The 20,437-nt window shown below is 36.5% G+C and overlaps 1 protein-coding gene across 1 annotated transcript in view; it reads left to right on the top strand.

Moving 5' to 3' along the window:
• LOC139695295 (A disintegrin and metalloproteinase with thrombospondin motifs 7-like) overlaps positions 1 to 20,437 on the top strand; it is a 57,267-nt gene that overhangs the window by 10,589 nt on the left and 26,241 nt on the right. Inside the window, exons 5-8 of the mRNA XM_071593993.1 lie at positions 3,108 to 3,298; positions 6,048 to 6,137; positions 12,263 to 12,387; positions 13,997 to 14,143. Coding sequence (XP_071450094.1) covers positions 3,108 to 3,298; positions 6,048 to 6,137; positions 12,263 to 12,387; positions 13,997 to 14,143 — 553 coding nt within the window. The remainder of the gene's footprint in view (positions 1 to 3,107; positions 3,299 to 6,047; positions 6,138 to 12,262; positions 12,388 to 13,996; positions 14,144 to 20,437) is intronic.

Below are 20,437 nucleotides of genomic sequence, written 5' to 3' on the forward strand. Positions count from 1 at the left end.
GATGTACTAGAAAATTCATAGAGCATTTGTTGTTCTTGCAAAAGTTTTATTTCACACAAAATTATGATCACTAATGATGAGAAAAAATTTTAAAATTTGGATAACATATCCTTAGGGTGACATTATTGCTGGAAAATGATTGGCATAGAAGGTCTAAATGTTAATATGCAAGATGATCCGAGGAAAAGAATACAAAAGGAAAATTTAGGAAAAATTAGATGCAATAGTGCAAATAAATGTTATAAATTTCACAGGATTAACCCCCTGGGAGTTCAGTTTCCAAAAAGGCTGGCTTTTGTAGGGAGTACAAAGTGAACATGTCAGACCATGAAACAAAACATGATTCCATAAGTACTTTGTGTATGTACTAGAAGTGACATGATTATTTTACCCATGAATAATAGTCTAAATGCTTTTCATGATGCTCTCTTCTACATTAATATTCTTCCCTTCTGATGGAATACAATCTTATTGTGGTGGAGGGACTTGCATGTTTTTACTCTTGTGTCTAGCAGCATGATTGGCAAGGTCTGTACAGTCATCATCACACAAAATCTTTGCACAGCTGATTTGACACCAGAAAATAAGATACAGAAGTGGCTGAAACTGATAGATAGGGAACAACAATGGTTGAAATAGTTTTTAAGGCAAAGAAGTTCCAATACATCAAGCATTAGAGGAAAAGGTGAAAGGTACGAGCATGTTGTTTGTTTGTTACAGCTTGTATGTTTGAGCTGTGAGAGGTGCAATTGAAAGTTATCTGAATTTGATTGATAGAGTAATATAAAGGAGAGGAGAAGAGAGCTAGTGTGTGGTGGCATCAGCATTAAACCATAAAGTAGGAAGAAGTGGAGTAAAATTAAAGTAGGATGGTAATAGATTATTATTAGGTGGGTAATAGCAGATCCAATGAACTGAGCTGTTATTCAGGTTTACATATTAAAAAGCAATCACAGGAAGAAATAAGTACAAGCAGTTAGCAGAAGTGATAGGTGTTCTAACCTTTGATACTGATTGGAGATTATGATATGGTGGTGTGTAAAGGGATGGATGGGAGTGGGTGGGAAGGTCAATTAGGGACAACACTAGCCAAGGGGAGATAATAATAGTTTTGCAGACAATATGGCTCATTAATCATTAACACCTGGCTTTAGCACCAAAACAGAGGTATGTACCTATGAAAAATGATGGAAGATACCTCAACATATTATGGTTATACATAGATATTGGGACAGCATTTCATTTCAATTTACATTGTTTTCTGGAAGTGAATTTGGAATCTGTTCATACATTTGAGAAAAGAAGAGAAGAAGAAAGAGGAAATGGAATATAAAAGCTTGAACTGGAATACTAGGAGGCAGTTGACAAAATTCTGAATGTGGGCCAGGGAATAGCTACAGTAGAAGGGAATGTTGTGAATAACTTCAAACAGATAATGAAAGCTAAAAATGAAATAATATGAACAATAAATAGCAATAGATGAGGAAGCCATGGATTACAGCAGAGATGGTTAGACATATGTATGAGAGAAGTGAATAAAAGTATGGTAATATAATCAAGGAGAGTGCAAAAAACTAAATACGAGGGTCATCCGGAAAGTAGTACCCGTTCGTGCCGCATGAAGTGCTGACGACGCGAGTAGCCGCTGGACGAGGTCAGATAGCTTCAGTGGCTTGTCTGCCTTCTCTGAGCCAAGTTGCGTGACGCTAGCACTGCCTGTGTTGTTTCTGTGATTGTTTACAATGTTTAAAAAAATTGAGAACGCCGCCAGTTGTGAAGTGAGGGCAGTGATTAAATTCCTCAATGCAAGAAACGTTCGCCCATGTGATATTCATCGCCAATTAAAGGAGGTGTATGGAGACAATGTAATGGACGAGTCGTCTGTTCGGCGGTGGTGTCGCAACTTCAACATGGGGAGGGGGAACACACACGACGATGAGCGTTCGGGGAGACCGTCTGTCATTACAGACCAACTGGTGAGCTCAGTTGACGAATTCGTGAGGAACGATCGGCGCGTCACAATTGATGACATCTGTGAGCATTTTCCCAATGTTTCTCGAACAATTGTTCATGAAATTGTTAAACACCATCTGCATTATGCAAAAATTTGTGCAAGATGGGTCCCTCGCGTATCTCAATGAGCTGGCGGCGAAGGACTATGCAGCAGGAATACAGAAACTTGTCACACGTTATGACAAATGCCTTAATTTGCTTGGAGATTATGTTGAGAAGTAGTTTAAAGTATCCTCTTTCAAATAAAATTTTTTATGTTTGTTAATATTTACTTTTGTGTCTTTATTTCACGAACGGGTACTACTTTCCGGATGACCCTCGTACATTATAAAAAATGTCAGGTAATTAATAAGGCCAAAAAAATATTGAAGAAAGAGCATGTGGAGGATGTGGAGAGTTATGGACACAGGGGTGGAGTGGGTACACTGTGCATAAAGGAGAAAGAACTTCAAATTCAGGATGTCAGGAATTAGAAATGCAAAAGCCAACACACTATCAAGAATAAAACAAGACGAGTATTAATTGAAGAAGATATTCAGACCAGGTGGTGAGAAAGAAGAACTACATAATTGAGGTATTAGGCCAGTTTATTTTTAGAACTGGAATGAGATATTAATGAGAATAGTTTAAGTGAAGGTAAACCTGAATATGAGGAGGAAAAGGAATGAATGAAAATTAAAACAAACAATGCAGTGGGGTTAGAAAACATCCCTGCACAACTAGAGATCTCAGGCTGCTCAAGGGTGAGTTTTAGATGGAGAATTAGAGTGGGTGGACAGTGATAATCAGCAGGTAAGGCAGGGTTGTCTATTATCTACTCTGCTTTTTAATATATCAACATCCTTAGTGGTTTTGGACACACCGTTCACTATTATCCTTGTTTTGTGATCACTATGAATGTTTAAAGATTTCATAAAATGGGTAAATTTTTTAAATTTTATTCTCTAACACCTATGTATTCCTTCCAAAAATGATAAACTGTTTCATGTAAAAAATGATGTCAAACCAACTCTTTTCATGAATTTCTTCTTTCTAATAATATTCATGTGAAACAGAGGGTATTTAAATTTAAATCAGTATCTCTTTTTCCCTAGGTAGTGCCGAGGAGGCTTTTAAAAGACGGCTTAAAAGAGAAAGAGGAAGAGAAGACTCTGTTGTTTCAAAAAGCTTTAAAGAAATAAGCAAACCTCTTTTCTTGGAAACACTTCTGGTATTGGATAAGACAATGCTTAACTATCACAGAAATTTTGATGTTGATAATTACGCTTTAACAGTTTTCAGTATGGTAAGACATATATTAGCTATTTATGAAAAATTTCATTTTTGATATGTGTATGACCCAAGAGAGCTTATTAACCTACGATGCAGCAATTTTAGAGTGTAAAAACCATTCATCTTGACCGGGATTCGATCCCAGATCCCTCAATATTTGGCATATTTTAGGAGTGCTTTAGCCAGTTAAGCTATCAAGGTGTCCTCTTACATTCCATCATTTAGGGGCTTCAAAAGAACAAGATGTTGTGACGAAATACCATGCATACAATGTCAGATATTCGTAGTCATGCATGATGTGCCACAGTCCACAAGCTTAAAGCCAACTTCCACCACCAAGGGTGGTTGAAGTTGGCTTTAACCTCTTGTTCTTGTTTACGTTTGACAAAATTCCAAGAAACTGCAGGAAATGCCGCAACAAACGTTTTGACGGAGTCATCCGCTAAATTGCATTACAGTGCAACTATTCCGGAATTTGAATCACGGTCAAGGCGAATGATTTTTACACTTTGAATTGTTATTTTATTGAGCAGTAGTGTCTAAATTAGTAACAATGTTTAGGAGCAAATCATATAAAGTTGAATTCCTCATATCCAATGAGCAACATTTCAGTAGCCCATGCTTCCTGTCAAACTTGGAAAGAGCCATTTAAATGTACTTACTGTTCAACTGTTTGGTAATTATAAAAATGATTGGAAATTTGATATTTTATTGAGAGACTATTGGGATCATCAATTTCAAATCAACAGTGGAAAATTGTCAACTCCACGCTTATGAAACTTTTCCTCATGTTATGTTCATTGCATGATAGGTGTCCAATAAGTACGTTTCAGTGACTTCCAAAATCAAAAACATTTTAATCATATAATTGAGAATTCCATAAATAGCTTCATTCTTCATTTACTTCTCCATGTAGTTCCTTGCCACCTTCAGGCAATTGTCCCATCGGGGGACAAACTTCTTAAATGCTTCTGTTAAGAAGTGTGTGCCAAATATATGGAGGATATAGGATGAGGATTAGGTGCTTCATTGTGGTGAAACAATAAGGGGCAGTAAAATGAAAACCAAGCACCAGCCATTACACACAGTCTTCGTGAAAGGTGGCAACACTGTTGTTCCGTATTGTTACTGCCATCACTGTGGTAGGAGAACTGCAGAGTGACAACTCACAGACCCATGTAGTTGTTGGGTCGTGTCCTTGTTGGTGTGCAGACTGGTTTAGTGTGTTTGTCCATCTGTACATATGGAGGCAAGCAAAGAAGAGCAGGGAGGTGTGGTTCCTTTCTGGTGGCTGAGGTTGCTGGAGTACATGAAATTCATTTCGCATGCCTGCTGTATATGGTGGACACTGCATGTCCCTGATGAATGTGCTTGAGTGATAAAGGAGATACTGAGAAGTATGCACATCACTGCAAGACAATGCACACCCAGGGGAGGCCCATGGAGCCATTATGCCTGATGTGATAAGGCGTATTGATGTGGGAAAACTGATGAATCATGGAGGAAGGAATTCATGTTCAGGTCATTAGCCATGGCTCTGTGCATGCCATTATCAAAGATCACTTGAATTTCCACAAAGTTTGCATGCAGTGGGTTCTGAATCAGCTAACAGAGGGACAAAAGATTGACAGAAAGGTGTCATGTCTGAGTAATCTGCAACGTACCATGAGGAAGAGTATGCATTTCTTTCCCGTTTTGTCACAGTAGATGAAATGTGGTACTACCACTTTGAGCCCAAGAGAAAACGGCAAAGCCAAAAATGGAAACATCCCATTTCTCCCCATCAAAAAAATCCAAAACTGTTTACACAAGTTCCGCTTAAGTCATAATGACCTCCTTCTTTGACTGCAGGGGCTCTTTGCTTGTAGACTTCATTGAGCGTGGTACCAAAATCAATGCACAGTACTATGGAGACACTTGGCAGAAACTGCGATGTGCCGTAAAGATAAAATGCCCCAGATTGATGTGACGAAATCATCATGTTGCATGATACTGCTCACCCCCATACTGTCAATCTGACAAAGGCTATGCTTCAGCAATTTGGTTGAGAAACACTTCAACATTCTCTGTATGGCCCTGATCTTTCATCTTGCGATTTTCACATCTTTGGCAACCTAAAGGAAAAACATTTGAGGACATTGGTTTCATTTGGACGAGGAAGTGCCAGAGGGGAAGGAGTGCAGTTGTGGATCTGTCAGCTACCTTCCTCTTTCTACAAAACTGTAATTGATTGTCTCGTCTCCCAGTGGGATAAATATATCAACCCTTTTGGTCATTACTTTTGAATAAAACCATTTCACGGTCATGTTGGAGAGGGTGTTAAGTTTCCATTTGACTGCCTCTCATAGTTTAAAAATATATTTTCTGTGGGATGCGAAGTCTGTGTATTGCCTATCATCATGAGTGGAACTCCACTGCTTGGCATCTGCCTTTCATATTTTTTTAATTTTCTCATTCCAATTAAACCATAAAATAATCGTTTCAGAAAATGAAATTTTTTGGCATCGTTAGAATATCATAGCCTCAGCTTTCAGAGACAGCAATAATTTTAATTCTCACTTCTCTAGTCAACTCTTCCGAGAGGTTGACTTGGGTGATGTGTAATGAAAGTTTTACAAATGAAAATAAGTTGAAGATGAGTGTAAATAGATGCCATTGAGAACTGCTTACATAATGTATTTTGTGCATACTAGAGAACTCAATGTTGTGAGATTAATTCAACTACTAACCATATAGCACTTATGTTAAAAAATATATTTCAGGCACATACATTGTTTAGTGATGCAAGTTTGGGAGTCCAAATGGAATTGGTCTTGGTGAGAATGATAAAACTTGAGGCAGAGGATGATGAGGTAAGCAGTGACTTTGACATTGGAATAAACTGCTAAATGATAATTGCCCATTGGAACATCCATTCATAAATGTATCTAGGCTGTAAAAATAGTTTGGAGGTCAAGGCAATAGCTAAAATGTAAGTGTAACTACGATAAATATGCCAGGAAACCAGCAGCTGGGACCTGTACCAATTTTCTGAGAAATGCATTGGATTCTTGCTCTACGCTCGTGGTGCTGTCTACAGTGACTACTCTAGTACTAATCCAGAGGTGCCACATCTAATTTCCTTGTCTAAAATTCCACACCTGATTTTATTCCAACTATTATTCATTATAGTTTTATATTGAAGTTGTATCTCTAGTCATTGTTGTTAGAAGAATGTTTTTATTCACTGCAAGCTGCAACGTTTGCTCATATTTTCTCATTTTTGTAATGTGTGTCTAACATATTCAGTCAGTAAAACGGAAATTTAAACTCACACTTGTGCATGCTTATAAATTAGGTAACACAGATATAAACGCTGTGGTTTGAGATTTGATGGTCCCCTTGAAGTGAGGGTAACTAATATCTGCAGAAAAAATACCACAGTTAACTTGATAGATGACATTATTAGGGACCATAGGTGCATTGTTGAAACCACCTGAAAGAAGTGATGTCACCTCCAGGCCTAATGACTGTAGAACAATTAATCCTCAAACTTCCATGTTTTATTCTTAGTAATCATTTGTAGTTCATTCAGGATAAGCTGACTGACACTCAACAGATTACTGTGTAGGAGGGTCTATTCCTGCTCAGATAATAGGGGAGGCAAAAACGCTCGGATGGGAGATATCCAGAGGGATAAGTGTTTAGGTGAAGGCAGAGTAAGAGAAGCTAGATTCCTCTACTCAATCTAAATAGGTGAGATAGTTTACCTCTGCTTACAAGCCCATGAAATTCTCTCTCCCCGATGGGCAGCATTTAAGTGTTGACTTGACCAAACCAAAATCGGTAACTGCTCATGACATCTGGCTTGGACACACCTCCACGTAAGACCATAATAATAATAATACTTTATTCATTTTAAAAATGATAAAACCATATTAAATGTTGTCAATATAAGCATTATTTAACATATAAACATACTTTCTTAAATGTGATGAAAATTGTCACAAAAGAATTCATCCAATGAGTAAAGTGGGTGAGCAAGTAACCAGGTATATACCCTATTCTTGAAACTCTGGATACCATCTGATTTCAACTGAGTAGGCAGATAGTTATACAGTCGTATGTTCATATTGTGAAATGTGTTCTAAGTTAATGACAATCTACAATAAGTAGTATTTAGATTCGATTTACCTCTTGTGGAATAGTTATGGAGGTTGGATCTTAATAATTTCTAGATTAACTTTCACATGAATCAGAGCCTTAAAGGTATACAAACAAAATACAGTCATGATTCTATACCTAATAAAAAAAGGTTTGCAGGAATCACGTGGTGGTATATTAGCAAGAGAGCGAATAGCTCTCTTTTGCAGTAGCAAAATTTGTTTAACATGAGGGGAATGACCCCATAACTCAACACCATAATTCAAATGACATTGAAAGAAGGCATGGTAAAGTGTTAAACGATACTCATTTGAAATGATAAAGTTGAGCTTTCTTAACATATAAACAGCTTTACTAAGTTTATTACAGGTCTGACTGATGTGAGTCTCCCAATTAAGTTTTGTATCAATATAAATTCCTAGTATTTTAGCAGTTTCAATATCAGTTGTTTTTGATTTAAGACTGCACACAATATGCTGAGTTTTGTTAGTATTTAATTGTAAATGATTAACATCAAACCATTCCTTAGCCTGTTTTTGGGTAGCGCTAGATCGTAACTTTGCATCTTCTATTTGTTGACACTTTTGCACAAAAGTAGTGTCATCAGCATATAAAACAGATCTAGGTTTCATATTACAGGGCAAATCATTAATCATGATAATGAAAAGTACTGGGCCAAGCACAGAGCCCTGTGGTACACCACATTTTACTTTAAGAGCTGCAGACCGACAGCCATCAAGTTCAACCAATTGGTGGCGATCATCCAAATATGACTTCATTAGTTTCAGTGCAACTCCCTTAATACCATAATATTCTAGCTTTGTTAGTAATATTGAATGATTAACACAGTCGAAGGCCTTACTAAGATCACATAGTGTCACTGAGACTGATTCCTTTTCTTCAAATGAATTAATGACATAATTAACTATGGACTCTACTGCCAAAATTGTAGATTTCCCAGATCGAAAGCCATACTGGGATTTGGAAAAGAGATAATTTAACTCAAAAAAATTACATATTTGATCTTTCATAATAGCTTCAAAAATTTTACCAAAAACGGGGACTATGGAAATGGGGCGGTAGTTAGCTAAATCATCTTTATCACCTTTCTTATAGACAGGTACTGTTTTGGAATATTTTAGAGCTGTTGGAAAATCTCCTGTTTCAAAACATAAATTGACTAACATTGCTAATGGTTCCGCAATGAGCACAATAATGTCCTTTATTAGGGAGTTAGAAAGACCATAAATATCCTTACTGTTGGATTTTTTAAATTTTTTAACAGTCGATATAATATCAAGTGGAGTAACAAAATTCCATTTAAAATTTAAATTATTCGGAGGAAGATTTTGCAGCATATTACCAATATTGGTAGCATCAACTTTTCGAGAGAACAAATTGTCTTCAACAGCTTTTAAGAAAAAATTATTTACAGCATCTGGGGTGAAAGGAAGATTTTCTTTTCCATTACCATGACCAACTTCTTGATTGATTACACTCCATGCTGCCTTTTGTTTATTTTTTGCATTCAATATAAAATCCTTGTAAGCATTATTTTTTGCACTCCTAACTAAATTATAATAATCTCTTTTGTATTTCAAGTAAGCCTCTTTGTCATGCTGGCTTCCACTGGTTTTGTAAGAGTGGTAGTAACTAAGTAAATCATTTCTAAGAGCTAATAACTCCCCAGTATACCAGATTTTTTTTTATTTTTAGTGGGGATAGAGTTTAGAATTTTTTTAGGAAAGCATTGCTCAAAAATGCCTAGGAAATTACCTAAAAAAACTTGAAAAACATGTTTTTTCTACAGAGTCTGTGCAAAAACCATGCCAATCGATACAAGATAGAAGCAGTTGGAAACTCTCTAAACCTTCTATTGTTATGGGCCTCACGATTATGGTTTTACCTCTATTTGGATATATCTTTTGAGTTATTTGAGTATTAAAAGTGAAGCTTATACCTTGATGGTCAGATAGGAGATAGTCAATAACACTTATACTGTACAGTTCAGGACCATAATTGGTAATTACATTATCTAGGCAGGCAGAAAGTCGAGTAGGCTGTTTGTTTGCCCAGTATAAATTATAAGAAAGCAAAAGATTTTCAACAACCTGACAATCACTAGTTTTTAGTGTTATGTCAATGTTGAATCTCCACAAATTATGATATTGGCTTTCAGAGTCAAGAATAGGGATAGTACTAGTTCCAGTTGATTGCAGAAGTGTTCAAAAACACCATTAGGGGAGCGATACACAGAAGCAATGATCAAATTCAGGTCCTTCAATATGATCGCAGATATTTCAAAGTGCAATTCCAGACAGAATTTGTCCAAGTCAATTACCTTGAAGGGCATACCTTTCAGGACATAAATACAGGTACCACCGTTTTTTGCTACAGATCGGCAGTAGAATGATGCCAAGCCAAAATCACTAATGTTATACACATCAAATTCATTTTTTGTAATCCAGTGCTCATTGAGACATAGCACATTGTAGCCACCATGTTTGACTATTGCCTCTATCTCCGTTATCTTATTACGTAAACATCGCACATTTTGGCAAAATAAATTAATGCTATCTAGTCAAAAGGACTTGGGTTTTGATATTCCCGTTTGGAGGCGGGTAACACGTTTCTCTAAGGAACACTTTTCCGTAGTGTTATCGGTGTGGCCCCTTGTTGCTGAGGTGGATACTGGCGCATCACTAGTTTTCAACTCGGAGTTCGGATTTACCACCGCAGCTGACCCTTCAGGAATATTCTCTGTCTCTTCATGAGTAGGGGTCAGTTTCCGCGGTTTTGGGGGGTAAAATTTCCCAACTTTCACTTCAACTGGCCAAATATCTTCTTTAAGAAGTTGATCCTTAAGGCTAATTGGTGCACAGAGTTTAAAAGAATTATAAACTTAACCAACTCTCAAACTTTCACATTTGAAGTCATTCCCAGGAAATATTCCGGACAGATGCTTCACAATGTCATCAGGCGTTGCATTGGACTGGACACGACCAACGTAGAAGAGAGTCTTGCGAGGAACTCCCACAAAATTGCACGTAACAGCAGGCTGCTTACAACTCCCAAAAACTTAATCATAAAAATTCTCCCCTCTCCTGATTACTACAGTGCTTGTGTGATAGACCCAATGTTATGTTTTCAAATTACTTAAATATTCTTAAATTTAGTATTATCTATGATTTAAATTGCTTGCTGACTCATCATATCATTCACTGCCTCCTCTCTCTTAAGAATAATTCCTCAATTGGTCTCTCCCACTTTTCATTACCTCATCACCATTGGTATTCCAATTTTAAGATTGGTTTACTGCAGCTATCTATTCTTCTCTATTCACTGTTAATTCCCTCAACTTCTGATAGCTTCTGTTTCACATCCTTCATAAAACGTCCTATGTACATGACTATTGGTCTATCTCTAAGGATCTTCCCATTAATTTTCCCTACGAGTGCATCAAGGTATGTTCAATGCGTCTAGTTATTCTCTTTTGCCATTGAGTCCATATGGTCCTATCATCTTCTGCTCTTCTATATAATTCCTTGTTCCTTACTATGCCTATCCAATTAATCCTCAGCATTCCCCTCTAGCACCCTGTTTCAAAAGCTTCTATTCTTCACCAGTCCATTTCCAATGTTTCATGTCTCTGATCTGTAGATTGCCATGCTCCATGTGAAAGTTTTGATGAACTGCTTCCTTGTGTGCAACCTTACATTCTAAATAGTTGTTTCTTCTTCATGAATGCCTTCTTAGCTTGAGCCGTCCTTGACTTTTTAATAGTCAAACTTCTTCCATCTGAAATTTAACTGATGCCCTGGTAGATGAAGGATTCCACTTTCTCTAGTTTCACTCTTGGAATTGTGATGTCTGCATTGAGGTTCTCTCTTACACACATGAGGATTGAGTTTTCTTCTTGATGCACATAATACATTCCTGGAGTACTTCACCCATAGCATTCAGAGTTGCTTGAAGTTTCTCTCACTCTAATGGAATTACAGTGATTTTATCTAATACTGGCAGCAAGTAAATCTCGTAGCTATTCACTGGGAATCCTTTGATGCCCAATTCTTGTGCCTCTGTTATTACCTCTTCTAGAGATACATTGAATTGTGCTTATGAGAGGTTTCATCCTTGTTTAACTCCTTTGTTTATTTTGACTTCTATTTGCCTTCTGTTTTACATTTGTATAGTTGTTATGTGATTCTAATGATGGACTACTCTTCTGTCATTTTAGTAGTATTTTGTTGTTAACACCCCAAAGAATATTAACAATGGAGACAGATTGTTCTCAAAATTCTACAGGATGTGGAAGTTCCTGAAAACATGTGAACTCTCTCATTGTGTAACAATTATTCAGTTTTTAAATTCTGTAAACTCACATTCAACCTAAAATTAAGTGGTGTGTAGATCTTGAGTAAAGAAATCTAATTGGGAAATGTAAGCTGAAAAGAGTTGAAAAGCTGTGTTATTATCTAATGAGTAGGTTTTAGAAGGACCACTAAAGATACTGGCTCAAAAATTAGATTAAATCTTTTTTAAATCTGTTGAATTCATGGCAAAATTTATTCTTTTGAAAGCTGAAAGAGTGTTTACCTAATATTTGCAATTTCCACCATGATGTGGTGGCCAAGTCAGCCAATCTAATCAATTAGGAAGGGATCCATAATTATTAGAAATCAAGATTAAGAGCTTCAGAAAATGGCAATCTCAAAGCCAGATCAGTTTAAATGAAAAAAAACCTCATTTGTGTACCTCATTTATTTTGTGCATGTATTTGAATTATAATGCATGATTGGCCATAGTGAATTTAAATGCACTTTTATCTTAACAGATGAATCTAGCAGTCAAAAACCGTGCAGAAAAAACTCTTGATTCATTTTGTGAATGGCAAAACAAAGTTAACCCAATTAATGACAAACACCCTAACCATCATGATTTGGCTGTGCTTTTGACAAGGTAAGTATTCCATGTACAAAAAATCAATCAGTGCTAATAAGCATTAAGTCATGCCATCCTTCAGTTAGTGACCGCATACATATTAATGACATGCTTATTCATCATCTACCTATTAAAGGTACCTATATGCTCTATTCTTCTTTTACGAGGGTGGTTCAATAAGTACCCGTGTTTGACGACAAAGAGCATTCCTGAGGGAAGTTTATGTTATCATCGTGTGCTGCCATCTATCAAAGACGGTGAAACAAATTTCAGACTAATTAAAGGTTACAATGCAACAATTTCAGAGTGTAAAAATCATTCGCCTTGACTGGGATACGAACCAAGATCCCTCAATATCCGGTCGAGTGCTTTAGCCACTTAAGCTACCGAGGCGTCCTCTTAAACTGAAATTTAGGGGCTTTTAAAGGAACTAGATGTTGTGACGAAATGCCGTACATACAATGTCACAGGCATTCGTATTCGTGCGCGACGCGCCACAGTCCACGAGGTTAAAGCCAACTTTAAACACTTATGGTGTTTATCCTTTGACAAATTCCAAAGAAACTGCGGGAGATACCGCAACAGTAACTTTTAACGGAGTCATCCGCTAATGTGCATTTCAATGCAACAATTTCAGAGTGTAAAAATCATTCGCCTTGACTGGGATCCCAGTCAAGGCGAACGATTTTTACACTCTGAAATTGTTGCATTGAAATGCACATTAGCGGATGACTCCGTTAAAAGTTACTGTTGCGGTATCTCCCGCAGTTTCTTTGGAATTAATTAAAGGTTAGTTTGGATTTGACAGCAATTCGAATGGGACGTGTATCGTGGTTTTCGCTAAGATGGAAAAAGAGTAGTATCGTTCGGTAATTCGCTTTTTTTGGATGGGAAGAAATGCGAGGAGATAAAAGCAAAGTTGGATGCTGGTTATGGGGACACTTCGCCATCTATGACCACAGTTAGATATTGGTTCAACGAATTTAAACGTGGGCGAACATCTGTTTTTGGTGAGAAGCGACCAGGACGCCTGGCGGACGTGGTTACCGAGGAAATCATCCAAAAAGTCCACGCCATGATTCTCGCTGATCGACGAACGAAAGTGCGCGAAGTAGCAGAGGCCGTGGGTGTGTCGACGGGAACGGCAATTAATACTTTAAATGATAAGTTGGCGATGAAAAAATTGTCGGCCCGATGGGTGCCGCGATTGCTCACGGTGGACAGCAAGCTGATCCGGCTGTCAACTTCATGAACTGCATGAACTACGTTATGAATTGCTGCCGCACCCCCCGTATTCACCCTATATGGCTCCCTGCAACGTTTTCTTATTCCCTAACATGAAGAAATGGCTCGCGGGAAAAATATTTAGCTCAAACGAGGAAGTAATCGCCAAGACAGAGGCGTATTTTGGAGAGTTCGACAAATCCTATTTTTTGGAGGGGTTTAAAAAATGGCCGGAACGTTGGGAGAAGTGTATCTTTCTAAAAGGGGACTATGTTTGCAAATAAAAAAATTTAAAAAAAAATGGTTTCTTCATTTCTAACACGGGTACTTATTGAACCGCCGTCGTATTTTATGATAACATGTAGAAATTAATCTGTCTATACCAGAAGTTTCATCTTTCCAGAGTGAATATCTGCTTAAAGCAAATGGGTTGTGATGTTCTGGGACTTTCTAAAATTGGTGAAACATGTGTCCCTGAAAATCAGTGCAACATATGTCAAGATAAAGGATTGAAATTAGGATATGCCATGGCGCATGAAATTGGACACAGGTTGGTAACGTAGGTGAGAACTTCATGTAGATATATAGACTTTTAACATTAAATTTTAGGTTGCTACATATCAACATCAAAAAATTGGATTGATGTATTTGTAACTCTGTATTCAGTTCTTTAAATTAGATAGTAATCAAAATATTTTTATATGTATCAAATTTCAAGGAGTAGAATTAAACTCAGCAATAAATGAGAACTTAATTATAGAAACAATATTTATTAATTGAAATAAATATCCTCCCCGGAAATCGGACCATGAAACACCATTTATGTAGTGAGCAGATCGCAAAGTGCAATAAAAGATCAAGAAATATTTTTCACCATTAAATTTAATAACCTAATTTGTATCAATAACTTTCAGGAGATTGTTAATTTGAATTTGGGATGCAAACATTACTGATGATGCATGACCTTCCGAAATTTATTGATACCAATATTTAACATTGAAAAAATCCTATGCTAAAATGTCATTTTAACCTTTTTACAACATTAATATCACTACCTATATCGTCTGCAGATGCCATTTTGTTACTTAGAGTTTTTCTCCTACTTAATAGTAAGGTAGAAAGCCATATCCTGCCATTATGATTGAATTGTAAATTGAGCACATGGCTACCAGGGGTATATTTGGTAATTAGGAATTTAGAGGTATAATAATTAGTCTTTGTGGTCACAACATTAATGTGAATTTGAAGTAATTGGTGAAGTGTATAAACATGCTATTACCTATGTAAGGCTTTGAAGAAGATAATTTTTCAACTTCCCTAAAAATGGCACTCTGCATGTCAATTGCAGGAATAACACCAACTACAGCATAGCACATCGTAAACAACTTCAGATTAATGCAAACATTCATCATAATATACAAAAGCAATTGTGTATTATTTCATCTGGTCATTCCTAAACATGAAAGAGAAAATGACATGGATGAGGATAACTTGCATCCAGACATACTCGATGGTAAAATAGAAAGGGTATTAAGAGAATCAAAATCAAATAAGGCCATGTGGGTATACAACATTCCCACAGAACTGCTATGTTTTAGGAAATAATAGGAGAGTTAACGGCTAATTCATAGCTCATATGAGGGAGGAGTTTGGCTGTAGGATTACTTCAGATCGGTGTTAGTTGCTATTTCATGAAAGAGAAAGACTGCCTTATCTGAGGACTACAGAACAGTAAATTTGATTTATGATCAATTTATGATGATCAAACTTTAGTTTGACAGTAAGCCAAGGGATGTAAGAATCGCTGAGTGCATTTGAAAGTCAATGAGGTAGGCACGGGATGAATTTTAATGTAAAAAATATGAAGGCTATGTGATTTTCCAGAAAAAGGAAAGCTAAGTTATATATTAAAACAAGATTTGATAAACTAGAGTGGATAAAACAGTTTATGTATCTCAAAAGTGTTTTGGTCTAGTATTAGGGGCATAAAAAATAATTGTAATAGGTAAAGACGCTTTCACAAGGAAGGGGGAGTTGATGGCTGGGATGCTGAGTAAGGATGTTATGAAAGGGCTTGTTAAAAATAAGATGTGGAGTTTAGTCATTTCCAGCATGAAAATATGATAATTGAAGCAGGATGATAGGCTTAGATTGACTTTTGAAGTGTGAGGGTAGGATTATCCACTAACTTTAATAAATATCTCCGGTTCTTCTCCAGACACTTGTACAATTTCCCTACATATGCATTGAAAAGCACAGGTAATAATAAATGCCCGTCTTACCCCTCTTCTTACCCCTCTCCATCCTCACTTTCCGTCCATAACTCACACCCAAGTAGTCTGAGTTATGTTCAGGTTGTGGATTAGTCTCCTATACCTCCAATGTTCTCCTATTTTCTGCAATAGAGTCATTAATTCTACCCAATTCACTCAATCAAACACTCAACCTTTTCAAAACCTAAGAACAAGACAAATGCATCCTGATTATACAGGTATTCTGTTCCTATCTATTGGTGACTTCATTAATATGGCATCATACATGCCTCTCCCTTTTCCAAACCAAAATTGGTCATTCCAAAAATGGGTAATCATTTTTTCTCCTCTCCATACCCGTAATTATGATCCTGATAACCACTTAAGCTGCATGCAAAATCAAACTTATTGTTCTCCAGTACTCACATACGGCTGGCTACCTTTCCCTAGTTTGGAAAGGAACTATCACTGGTATGACCAAAATCTTCCATCCAAATACCTCCCTCATTAATACTATCAATTAGTTCATAAAAGCTCTTCTTCCCTCACTTACCTAAACCCTTCAGTAGTTCTGATCGGATACTGAGGGAATATTATCTACCCTCATGGGTAGATAACATTCCCTCAGTACCCATACCCATATATACCCCTGAGGGTAGATAACATTCCCTCAGTACCATAAAGTATGAATTTATTTAAGATTGGGTTGGGTCGGGTGGGGAAACTGATGAAAGGTGCATTTGTTGGCAGTGGTAGGGCCGCACCTGTTTGTGAAATTTGCTCATTGACATGCTTATGGTAAGGATAGGGGTGGATGGGCTGCACTGCCTGATGGTACCTCTATTAAGTATGTATGTGTGAATGAGTGCAATAAATATTAAATCCAAAAATAATTCATAGCTTCGTGACTGAATTTATTAGTATCTATGTGAAGAGCCTACTTATTACTATAAATTAAAATAATTAAACTAATCGTAGATGATAAGGAAAAAGCTAATGCATTCAGCAATTGGTATGCAAGGGTATTTGAGGGGATGGTAAACAAAATGGATTCTGTAGATACATCTCTGAGTTGGGGAGGAGGTGAAAAAATATTAAATACTAAAATTATTAAAATGATGAGTGCATAAAGTTATGGAAAAATTAGAAAAATGAGGGCAAATAAATCAAAAGCGCCAGATGGTATTTCAATTGATTTGCTTAAATAGGGTGATAGTGTAGTTTCAAATTATATAGATCATTAATTCAATGTTACCATAAACAACAATGCCCTGCCAAATGCTTGGAAGGAGGCATATGTAACACCAATTTGAAAAGGAGTAGACAAGACACTAGTTGATAATTATGGATTGGTAAGCTTGACGTCAGTTGTATGCAAGCTATTAGATAAGATAATTGCTGATTTGCTCTGGGATTTGTGGGAGAGTGAGAATTGGTTGTAGAGTTGCCAACATGGTTTCAGAAAAGGGCACTCTTGTGATACCCAACTGTTAGGGTTCTGCCAAGAAATATCCGACTCTATGGATGCAGGAATCGAAGTGATTGCTATAATAAACAATCTGTCAAAAGTCTTTGGCAAAGTTGACCATGATTGCTTAATGCTTAAGATGGGCCAATTACCACTACACACAGATTGAAGAGTAATCTCGTGGGTCAAAAATTTCATGAAAGAGCGAACACAAAGGGTCAAATTAGGAGAAGTGTATTCTGAAAAAACAAGGGTAACATCATCCCACTTTATGAGGAAAATATTAATCCTCAGATATGACTTTTTGCAAATGACTGCATTATCTACTGGAAAGTTGAGACTCACTGTGACCATGATGTACTGCAAAGGGAAATAAAATGGCGGATTGGGTGACAAATAATGGGATTGATATTAATGTTAGCAAATGCAAATCTATCACTTTTAGTAACACGGTTAATGGAGCCAATAAGGACTACAAATTCTCAGTAAATGTCAGTCCTAGAAGTGATAGTTGTAAATACTCAGGTGTATATTTATCCAAGGATTTAGGGTGGGGGCTAAATGTGGAATACATTGTTAAGAAAGCTTTCAAAACTCTGCATTGGGTGATAAGAAACCTCAAAGGGAATATTAGAGCAACTAAGGAAAGGGCATATAAGACCAGTTTTAGAGTACTCATCACTTGTATGGGACCCGCATGAAGAAGGATATATTACAAAACTGGAGAAGGCACAAAGAAAAGATGCCAGATATATATTGGGGAAGGATATGAGGATGGGGAGTGTGACTGAAAAGTTTAAAATGCTGGGCTGGGAACCCTTACAAAGTAGAAGAAATATAAGCAGACCTTGTGGAATGTTGCACATTCTGAATGGAGAGAAAGCTTGGGTAAAACTAAGGAAAGAGGCCGCAAATCCAAATTTTATAGGGAGGAATAATCACAAATTCAAGGTGAAATGCCAGGCACAAAAAAAAATTTTATTTATTAATAAAACAATTGTTGATTGGAAGCGTTTACCTGCAAAACTAATCGGTTCCTTTCCTGACAGAGTAAATACTTTTAAGGAAAGATGTAAACAATTAATATAATAATTTGATTTATGCGTTGTGTAAATTTGTATGTAACAGCTTAGTTTTGATTTTTTTTCTTGTTGATTGGGAAACTGATGTTAATGAGGTGGGAATTTTATTTTTTGTTGTTAGAGATTGGTGTGTGGAAGTTTCTTTCAAGTGTATTATTTTCTGACTGATTTCATTTATTATCTTTTCTGATATTGATTGTATTTGAGATGTCATGTTATTTTTCTAAGACAAGTTTGATTGTAATGCTTAGGACTTGTGTGCCACCTGACATTGTCTATCTGCTCATGTGAATTTAAATGATAATAATAATTCAACTGTGGAATTAAATCCCAAATTCATTAAAATGCTGGTATAAATGACTTTATGTATGATAAATAAATAAAATATAGTTTTACGAAATTTACAAAAAAATGTTTTATAACAAGAATTTTTAACAATTATTAGCCTTGGAATGCAACATGATGATGTCCAAAAAAATGGTTGTAATTCCAAATTAAGTGAGAGCAGGTTTACCGTCATGGACAAATCCTCCACCATGAAAACCAGTGAGTGGTCTGTGTGCAGCCAAAGGTATCTGAGGACTTTTCTTGAGTGAGTAACAATTTTATGGCATACAACTGCAGAATGGCATTATGTGCAATTTGCACATAATGCCATCTTTCATTGTAATAGTATTATGGTATAATTTTTCAGACCTGATAAAGAACAATAAATCAGCAGTTTTTTGCTGAAAAATTTACTAAGGCATTCATAGGGATTTTACTGTTTTAACTATGTCTTTTGAGATTATCCATTTCCATTTGAAGTTATTTTTATTTCCTTTTTACACGATATATTTCAAGCACTATTTTTGTCTACGTCCATGGGTGACTTCAGGTCCTCCATAGAGTCACAAAAAATGCATTTAACTCATCAGGTAAAAGAGATAGATGTGAAACAGTATCTGATTTCCCTATTTCATTTTTATTACTGTCCAGAGAGGTTTCATTGTGTTCCGAGTTAGTTATATAGACACTGATTGCTTTTTTTTAGCTTGTTTCAGTCTTAATGTATACTCCTCCCATAGATGATAAAGTAGTTTTTTGTTTTATTCAGTATGGGTGGCAGTCAAATATTTATGCAGAGAGACAAGTTCATTACTTAGACTCACCAAGTTAGGTGTGAACCAAGAGTTTTTGTTTTTCTCTTAACTTGGGTGAACATTTCTTGGGAAAGAAAATTTGCCTACACATGATGCACTTTAATAGTTAAGAACCATTTTTCGTTCATAGGGACTTAAGCCTATCATATGGATCCCACTGCCATGTTTTTGGAAGCTTCAAAGTTGAGCAGTCTAGAATAATTTTTGTTAGTGTTTTCATGTGATCTATGCTTACCTATTGTTGGGTAGTTGGTATTCTCCTCCCTACCTACTTAGTCATTCAGGGTTCCCAGGGTAATTTTTTTTGGGTTTCTTTTTGCAATCCCTTTTGCTCCCCCAGCATACCTAGTATTCCCTCATTTATTTTCCTCTTTCTCTTCATTTCACCTTTTCCTTCCACCACGTCCACATCTCAAAAGTCTCCCATATAAGCGTATAACCTGAGGCTATATTTCCCAGCTGTATAGAACCAAAATCCATATCAAAGTTTTGACGAGCCATTCCCAACTCAAAGTCCCTGTTATCAATTCCCTCCTCCCTGTGAAATCTTCTTTGCCTAATCAATTCTTCCTTATGTTCCTCTCCTTATGTTCCTCTCCTTATGTTCCTCTCCTTATGCCTTCTCTTTATGTCTTCTACTACTTATACAATTTTGGTCCAAAATACTCTCAATATTAGTTAACTGTTCCACCTGCTCAAGTTTATCAGAACCTATTTTAATATTTAACCTAGCCTTTTTCTTTCTAAAAAACCATATAACGTTTGTTTTGTTTACATTTTCTCTTGTCCCATGCCTATCAAATTTTAATTTCCAATGCACTCAGCAATGCTTGCAACCCCTCAGCTGTCTGACTGATTAAAGCTTTATCATCAGCAGACATAACTGATTTTATGAATTCC

The sequence above is a fragment of the Hetaerina americana genome, unplaced genomic scaffold (assembly GCF_022747635.1).
Source record: "Hetaerina americana unplaced genomic scaffold, ioHetAmer1.1.p SCAF_6, whole genome shotgun sequence".
NCBI classification, from domain to species: domain Eukaryota; kingdom Metazoa; phylum Arthropoda; class Insecta; order Odonata; family Calopterygidae; genus Hetaerina; species Hetaerina americana.